The sequence below is a fragment of the Acipenser ruthenus genome, chromosome 27 (genome assembly GCF_902713425.1).
Source record: "Acipenser ruthenus chromosome 27, fAciRut3.2 maternal haplotype, whole genome shotgun sequence".
Lineage (NCBI taxonomy): Eukaryota > Metazoa > Chordata > Actinopteri > Acipenseriformes > Acipenseridae > Acipenser > Acipenser ruthenus.
In genome coordinates, this window is record NC_081215.1 from 4,144,910 (window position 1) to 4,154,314 (window position 9,405).

At 37.3% G+C, this 9,405-nt stretch overlaps 1 protein-coding gene across 1 annotated transcript in view; it reads right to left on the reverse strand.

Annotated features, from left to right (window-relative positions):
• The window catches only part of LOC117432068 (nucleolar complex protein 2 homolog), a 29,515-nt gene extending 20,175 nt beyond the window's left edge, over nucleotides 1–9,340 (reverse strand). Inside the window, exons 1-10 of the mRNA XM_034053500.3 lie at nucleotides 9,241–9,340; nucleotides 7,891–8,040; nucleotides 7,131–7,311; nucleotides 5,105–5,230; nucleotides 4,696–4,810; nucleotides 3,433–3,523; nucleotides 2,883–2,961; nucleotides 2,397–2,507; nucleotides 2,063–2,176; nucleotides 493–681 (exon numbers count right to left, since the gene is read on the reverse strand). Coding sequence (XP_033909391.3) covers nucleotides 493–681; nucleotides 2,063–2,176; nucleotides 2,397–2,507; nucleotides 2,883–2,961; nucleotides 3,433–3,523; nucleotides 4,696–4,810; nucleotides 5,105–5,230; nucleotides 7,131–7,311; nucleotides 7,891–8,040; nucleotides 9,241–9,260 — 1,176 coding nt within the window. The 5' untranslated portion in view covers nucleotides 9,261–9,340. The remainder of the gene's footprint in view (nucleotides 1–492; nucleotides 682–2,062; nucleotides 2,177–2,396; nucleotides 2,508–2,882; nucleotides 2,962–3,432; nucleotides 3,524–4,695; nucleotides 4,811–5,104; nucleotides 5,231–7,130; nucleotides 7,312–7,890; nucleotides 8,041–9,240) is intronic.
• Nucleotides 9,341–9,405: the final 65 nt, after the last annotated feature.

The following is a 9,405-nucleotide window of genomic DNA, read 5'->3' on the forward strand; positions in this document are numbered from 1 at the left end:
TGTCACATTTTTCAACATGTCAGTTTTTCGTTAAGTATATGGAAAACTACAAAGCGGTGGTGTGTAATTCAACATATTAACGTAACGTTATTCAGCAGGTTTCATTCGCAAAATTAGTCTACAGGGTGATGCAAAACCTTTGGCCACAGCTGTACTCTACGTTGTGTTGCTATATGTTCAATTCGATACAATGACGTTGCAAACAAATTAGATTTCCCAGTATTTTGTTAAGTTTACCGTTTGCCATTCCTGGCTGCGCTGTTGAAGAAGACATTGCATGGAAAAGTATTTCAGCGCACAGTCAGGAATGATCAACACAAAGAGCACAGCTATTTAAAGCTACACACGTCTGTAGTTATCAGGGCAAACCGATTCTGCATTCTGCATACCCTCAACACCATTTATGAGAACTCAACAACACCTCTGCATTGCAGCATTGTATATTGAAAGTGGAGAATGAAAAACTCTACTCGCTGCCCAGAATGAGCATACCTTTTTCTTCATGGTCATTGCGTTGCGAAGATGAATGGCCAGCTGTCTGATGTATATGAAGCTGTGCTGGTAGGAAACGTGTGTGTCTAGGGCATACATTTCTGTCAGGGTCCTCTGCATGAAGTTGATCATTGGGAGGACGCTCGGAGATGTGAACTTGCAGTTCTTCACGTAGGCGATGTACATTTGCTGGAAAAGAAAACAAAGAATGTCACGCATAGTTTAGGGTGCAAACTTTTTCACATCAATCCCCCACCACAGCTGTAAATGTACAATTAGAGAGTCATCGCGGCATCATGATAAAGCAAATCACAATGACCTACATCAACTATATGTACATGCCACTGCTTAAAAATATAAGCGCGTCAGTAATCGGGGTAATGCTGGCACCGTGTAAGAAATGAATCTCACAATAAAATGAAACGAGGTAAAAAAATGTCCAACACCATACTTTCAACATATAACAAAGATTAGAAGGACATCGTTAATTATAATCTGTGGACTCCAGGTAAATACGCTATGTTTGGATTGCACTACTCCCACATATCTAAAGTTAATAGGCTGATTGATTTTATAGTACTTTAAGCATCAGTCCTACAAGATTTATTACATCTCAAAATCTTATATATATATATATATATATATATATAATTACCACTTTTTCTGGCCTTAACAATTCTACTTTCATGCAGTGTAATTTACCTTGAGACGTGACAGTAAAGGCTTTCTTGCACGTGTGGTTTAAAAACTGTAAGCTTGAATTACTCATACTAGAGCAGAGGACCACAAGCTAGTATTGCACAGCTATATTTAAATTGCGTACTGTGTATTATATTATTGCACTGTAATGAATTACTGTAAAAAAGTTATTTACAGATTGTATTATGACTCTTACCAGACTATGTGTAAATTACTGTAATAAATAGGATGTTAAATAACTTGACTCACATGTGAAAGTGTGCCGCAGACCTGATCTTTGGCTGTGTCCATTTCGTAACAGTTAGAAGGGTGCAGAACGAAGTTATGCAGATCTGGTTCAAGTAACGTTTAACAAGCTGTACTACTGTATCCTTGTAGCCTCTGTATCTGTCTAGAAGTTACCATCCTGCCATAAACCTCAAAACAGCTACCTGTGAGCTTCTTGCTGAGCAACTAACACCTGCAACACTGTCAACATGCACCATATTTACTGTGCTGGGGTCTGTGAGAAAATCTATGCAGTAACAAGTTACATTATCAGAACATATTTAACCCTTTCAACACTGCAGGCCTCTAGACAGGTCTAGGAATAACAACACATACACCTATTGATCTTGTGTAAATATTCTATCCGTGCAAGATTTTGAAAACATTCTTGGGGATATTTTTTTTTTTGTTGTTGGATTTTACAGTACTGCTGTCTTCTAAGGGGTAATCCCACAAATAGATGGCTGTCTATATATCGTTTCAATCCATGGTGCCGTGCAATGCTCCAATACAATCCAGCTGTGGCTTAACCAGGCAAGGCATAGGCTGATCAAATCAACCCTGTAGTACAAAAATTGTTTTGTTTTTTTTCCAGAAAATGTACCTTGAGCACTGGATTAAGATACACATCTTGCTTGTGTCTGCAGATTTTATTGAGAGCTAGGAAAGCCAGAACTCGGACTGTCTCTTTCCCTGTACTCCACTGGGTGATCAATTGCTATAAAAGAAAAAAAAAAAATTAGCACATTGATAACATAAAAAAGAAACATCATAAAAATGCATAGCTTCCCTTTTATAATGTTATAGGATGTTTGATTAATGCCAGCCACCACCTGATCATCATATATTACAATTTAAATGCATAAAGATATTTTGATCAAGATTAATATGTATGCATCATTTACATGTGCAGCACATCATTGTGAGGCTTGCCTTACCTTCAGGAAGTGTCTGCATTGCTTAGGGAGGCACAGGTAGTAAGGTACCATTTGGTTGGCATGTCTCAGCACAGCGCTTACAACAGAAGCTTCTGTCAAACATGATAAAAGCTGAAAAGAAAAAATGGAATAGGTTATGTATTCTGTTCCTGTTTTTAAACAGTATCTTTTTTTTATTTGCTGGTGGTGTAGTGAAAGTGGAATCCTGGGCCTGTAATTAACCCTTGATGTCATCTTCGGTACCAATATTTGATAAGTTGCACTTTTTTTAAGATGGAAAAAAAAGTGTACGTTTTCAACGGGCAGGGATTAGTTCTGTGATACTTTCTGACTCGGTACAATAAATACTGTACAAAGGGGGGTGGATATCCCTTCAGACACTGATATTCTCTTCTTACCATCTAAGTCACAAATCAAGATGACATGTACAGTACTTTCACTAACGGATTCAATCCAAATGAGCTGCAGACAGAAAGTGAAATTTACCTGAACAAGACCAGCGAGATACATTTTAATGTTGATTTGAGCCTTCTGCCACCTAGGACTAGAAGATGGGAGCACCAGCCTAGGAATGAGGGAGACATCTTGTTTAGTGAAGTTTTAAATTAAAAAAAATATACCGGTATGCAAGACTCTGAATCTGCTACTGTCACAACACAAACGTTTTGGTGCATTTCATCAGGAGGGCGGTCTCAGTGAAATGTATAAATCATTAAAACGTCAAAGAATTTCACAATAAAAAGTCAAACAAATGAATACATTAATACAGACTTCTACAGCTGATTCGTAGCTTGAAGTGTCTGTGGCTCTAAACATGGCTGCTGTTTAGTTTATAAGGGACATCCCTGGCATGAAATAGGGACGACTTTTAAATTAAAAAATGCATAGAAAGGGTCCTTTATTAATAATAATAATAATAATAATAATAATAATAATAATAATAATAAATAATAATAATAATAATAATAAAATTGTATTATATTTTATTAATTTTAAAAGCCCTTTTTATTGATTAAATGTAATTTAACACGCTTACTTTTTCTTGTCTTTATCTGGCTTTAGCTGAAGCATCTTCTGAAGAGCTACAAAAAGGTCTCTCATGCAGAAGGACACCAGGGCATTAAACACTGCAAGGGAAAGGTTTACGTGGTGTTAGTAAACAACTAGAAGAAAATCTCTGCTGTACACTTGCCAGCCATACTGCTGCTGCAGAGGTCGAGCAGAAAACAGTACAGCCAACAGCCTCCTGAAGGAAATCAGTACATTACAAACGAATCGCACGTGAAAATAAAGCCAGGTTTTTATCTGCTGCACACCACTGCGTGTTATTTTAATGCTACCCTCATAATGATAACACGAGGCCTGCAGTGTTCCGATGGAATATATACTCATGGTCTTCCAGAGGAGTGCATTTTTCTCAGATGTGTCTTATTCGATTTACTTTAATGTTTTACAGAGACCATTAACTACAGAGGTCTTGCAGACAGCATAGGGTCAGATGCTTTAAATGTTACAAGCACGTCTTCTGTTTAAAGAAATAAAATGGTTTGCTGGCCTTTAACAGCAGGTAACCTGACAGATGTGTGACGGGAAGATTATCAATAAAACACTGTCACCTCTCTCTTGAAAAACACTGCCATTACCTCTCTATGCATGTAGAGTGCTACCAATAAGACATCCTAGTTCTACAAATAATTATAGCACATGATAGTGGGTTTTTTTTCTCGGTATCTCCACCAAGATCTGTGAATAATATCTTTATATGAAAGCAGCATCTGTGTTCCATCTGCTCATTCTAAATTCCTGTATCATTTCAATAACAGAACACACCACCAATAGTGTTTATCTTAACACAGGAAGGGACATTGTAAGAAGCTTACAACTAGCTCATCAACTAAAACTTCCAAAATAAGTACAGTAGCCAAATGCCAAGTTTAAAAATCGAATACACAACGGTTTTTGTTCTATATGGAAAAATGCGTGCTAGCTTTCTTTCTTTCTTTAATGTTCAAACTGATACTGATACTGTGCTGAGCATCCCATCTGAACGACAGAGACACTGCAGCTTCCAAAAACAAATCAGCAGTAATTGGGATTTCCACTAGAGGCCACTAGTCTGGAATTGAGACCTTTAATTGTGAACCGCAGTAGGAATGATGCTATGACGCCATGTGACGTTAAGATGCAGTATGATTCAAGTGCACAGTACCTTTACATTTTGTAGCATAGCATTCATTTGCTTTGCGGCATACCATTAGTACCTAGCATTGATTAAGAGGGTGCAGAAGGAGTTATGTACCTGAACTGTCCTCCACTTTGTATTTGCCCAGATCTACTCCATCTCCTTTAGTGGTAGCCACTGCTGCTTTAAAGGCCTGAACGATCTCCCGAAACAACTTTGCAGAAAGCTCATTCTGTTAAAAACAAGAACATTTGGAATCGTGAGAAAACTCAAGAATACTTTCATTCTGGAGCACCAGACACACAGTAGTGTGTGAACTGCATTGCTTTCCAAATGTCATACTGTGTATTATACAGTAGCTCTATGGAAACACATTCCGTTTTCTAACTGGCTTACGGAGCTGTCTAAAACCACCAATAAACCGTCTCCTCCTAAAATTCTCTATTCTAAAGTTCTATACAGTAAGATACCACTCTACAACTATTTTAAAATCAGCAACATTAATATCAATGCAAACCAAGCTTACTTGGACAGCCTCTTTCCACTGCTCCACCATCTTCTCTGTCACTCGGATAACATCTCTAGTTTGTTTAGATTTCGGTGCTGCTTCTTCCTCTTCATCATCATCGTCGTCGTCTTCATCGCTTGCCTCCTGTTGGTGAAATATTTCAAGAGCTCTTACAATGTATACATGCAATAAAAATACAAACGACAGACTGTCACAGACATTCAATGATTCAATATTGAATCTGATTCTGCAAATGCATAGCATTTCAGGGATGTATTATTACACCTCTATAGAGAATGGATATAAAGACAATAGTAAAACTACTCAGGGATAAAGTATAGACTTCATATAGCTGGTTCAGTACAATTAACTTTGCCGCTGCAGGTACACATGCTGCTAAATATGCCCAATAGAAATGAAAAAGAAGATCAAAACGCCAGGGGATTCAATCACAATACAGTAATACTCACTGCTCTATCAGTGCAAACATTTCAAATATATTCATGATTATGCACCATGTGATTTATTGTTAACACGATTTTCATAATAAAAAAAATGTAATTAAAAGATGGTTTAATCTGTGTTGAGCAGACCAGTCCAGGCTTTCTGCACTTTGACTACATCCTGCCTTCACCTCTAAAACAAGAGAACCACACAGTGGAGCTCAAAGAACCGTATATGCAAGGATGGAAATAAGACTCCCATTGCATGGCAGCAGGTTTTACTACGAGTTTAATAAGACACACCTATGCACTGTGGCTAATCATGCTTGTAGTTAAACCTGGAATGGGTGAAACTGTCATGTAATACAAGTCTTAATTCTTTCCCTGCATGTGGCACAAGAGCCTTGCATTGGACAGCCCTAGGATAGAGGGTCAAGCCCTGCTCCTAGATTTCTATAGCCATAAGTTCTGACCGGAATTGCTTTGAAGCTGTTGGCATAGTGACTACAGAGAGCATGCAATGCCATGAAACTGGGTGATCTGACATGCCATAACAAAATTGTATGGTGTTTGTAAAGTCGTCTTAAATGCATGCAGCAGTAAAATAAAATATAAAATAAAATGTATCAACGAAGATCTATAATTCATTAGCATCATAACATTCCTGCTTTTCATAATTACATTGATGGTGCACATCAATGTAATTATGAAAAGTTTAAAGAAAATGACTCAAAAAGGGATTTAATGAAATTAAAATGCTCTTTCCCCTCCACATGTGGATTAATGAATTCCTCTGTCATTTAATTAATGCAGCTGTAAAGACTTCAAACAAGATGAAAATGAAACAGCAGATCTTTAAATTTAAGTAAACCTAAACAAGATAGCTTGTGTGGTTTGCCCCATAGCGCTGGTTTCAACATCCACTAAAACAGAATACTGCAAGTGAAGCTAAGCAACAGTACTAGTGTGTAGATATATGGTAAAAGTACTAAAAAATATATTGTCAGTTTTTCACCCATTAATGCTCTATGAAATGCTAAAGCTGGCCAGCAAGAATTAATGTAAGGTAATCAGAACTGGGAATTGAGAGATTACAAACATCATATTGAACAGCTGAAAGCTTGCTTATTCACATGACAAACGTTGGTTGAGAAGGTAGGTTTTATGCATTTTTCCCCCTTAACAATAACTCTGGTTTTAGATGGATATTTTTTTCGGCTGGTTTCACAGACCCTGGTTAGCACTGAACTTGTACTATCTTACCTGTACCTAAAGTAACACTGGGAAGTCTGTGAAACCAGCTGTACAAACGAACATTGCGCTGCGCACTGAGGTCCACAGGCACAGCATTGTGCACTGAATCCTGTGCTTTCCCACCATTACATCTTATTTTAGAAGCATTTCTTTGTTGGAATAGTTGGTAAGCATGACAAATAATGATCTAAGCAAAAACAACTACGGATATACAGAACACACATAATAGGATTTTAAAAAGGAAGACATTAATTATTAGAAGACTAGGGAGCGTAGATAGTATAAAGTCACACATATAATCAATTTAAGATCTGCTTTAGCAATAAGTTAATCAAAAAGAAGCTTACCTCCAGGTGCTTCGGCAGTGTGTGGATTTTACTGTCTTCGTCGTCTGAGCTGTCGGAGTCATCGAAGTTGAGCAATGATCGATCATTGTGCTCCAAAAACTTGTAAAACTCAGGGTCCTTCTGTTTGAGCCTGGAGAGCTGGTCTTTGTGTTCCGAGGCCTTGCCTACCTTTTTCAAATTTCTAGAAGAGAAAGGAAAAGGAGTGCTTGTAGTTCCAGTTCAAGGAAGAATAAAATCATTTCAGGTGCAAAAGTAGAAATAGCTCAAGCAAGGTATTTTAAAATTACTGTGGCTGACTTATAAAAACAGAGTTATTTATTATACCATCAGTCTCCTATAATTACTGGTAGAGGAACCAATAGAAGGTTTGTGGGGGAAAAATCTGTATGACCAGTGGGCTGTTCCATGTTAATGGACAGGGATGGAAAATCAGAGTCCCCTTGCAGTGTGGTTTGATCCATTTATGGCTTTACTATAAGTCTAAAAAGACACACCTGAGCTTGCTACCTATACATTGTGGATAATCAAGCTCGTAGCAAGAAATGTGGAATAGGTGAAACTGCTATGCAATAGGGGTCTTATTTCTATCCCTGACGGACATGTGATGAACACCTTTCTGGCAAGCCCAAAACTTTTTGATGATCTAACTTCTGTGTATTAAGAAAGAACCACAACCACAAAATCTTGCCATTGCTTACCATTAGTGTGATTGAGGATTTATCAGTTAACAAACTCACCGCTTTCAGGAAACAGTACTTACTTTGCTTGTGTTTTGGCTGTGAGTTTTGTCTTTCTTTTGACCTCTCTATTTCCGCTGACTGTTGTTTCTTCTTCCTCCTCGTTCTCACACTCGTCCTCAGAGTCAAATCCAGAGACAAGAAACTCGTCCACGCTCAGTTCTTCCAGTTTCCTGGTACAAAACAAATCCTGATTTAAGACAAAACTCCAAAATCTAATACAATGAAGACAAAATAGTTTGAAAAGAGGAGAACACAGGAGGGAGCAGGATAGGACTGACTGCTAGGGGACAAAAAAATGTTACCTTAATATATTGAATTACATACCGCTTTGTAGTTTTCTATATACTTAACAGAAAGCGGACAAAAATTGGAAAATGTGACATTTCGAAATCTAACATGAAATACTGTATTACTATTATGGCTTCAGGTAGACTTTACAATATCATGTTGTAGTTTATTTGATACATGATGTTAAATAAAAGCTCTAAATTATGTTCATATATTTTAATCGTTTTTACTTTTTTATTATTGTCTCAATTCCCAAATTCTAGCTGATGCAAAATTTTTGGACAAATACTGGAGTCTTAAAATAGTTATTTAATTGCATTGAGTTTTTTTTAAGACGGCCTTGTTGCCAGTGTCCACAATTAAATTTGTTTAACATTTAACTGCAGAGACATTAAGACTCCCATCTTAAAACCAGCTTGTCCCTGTGTCAGACTAATCCAAAAGGGGATATTAAGGTTACAAATTGCACCTTCAAGCTGGTACAGACTTACTTTCATTGTAACAAATACATTCAGCTGTGAATAGCAGTGTCATAGCAATACAGCATAATGTAGGTCGGACGAATTTTACAGTAGTTGTTTTTTTTCTAACAGTACCACTCGTAATATAAAGTATATATCTTTTACATGTACAAAACAACACCATACGCCCAAATATAAATGTCTTCTATTGAATTGATGCTGGTTTATTACACACACACGAGTCTGAGTGAGAAGTGTTACCACGTGTCACTACAAATTTAATGTATAAATAACACGGTACAGTTTATTAAACAAATAAATGATAAACATGTTATTGCAAGTTTGTTCACCATCCTTGCGGGTGTATTTATTGCATCCCAATGCACGTGCGGTAACAACATGAGTAAGTTACTCGCCCGTGTTTGCAAAACAGCAAGACTTTTTTTTTTTTTTTTTTTTTTTTTTAATGAATTACTGTCCAGTTTTTTCAATTTAAAACCTAATTACCCCTGCCGTTATACCACCAGTAGCAAGCGTTAACACATTTCAGGTAGTCATAGTCACAGCTTTGAAGTACACGCAACACAAACCCGTAATATTTAACAGTATTTAAAATCTCACCTTTTACTGGTGGCTGCCATGCTTGCTCTACGCAACGTGAGTGCTGTTCATGTCCCACAATGCGGCGCGGCAGCAGGCCGGCGCAGGGACTTTGATCTACTGTTTCACAACACAATATGGTAGAGAAGTCAGGAGGGTGGGCAAATAAAATAAAATAACACATTG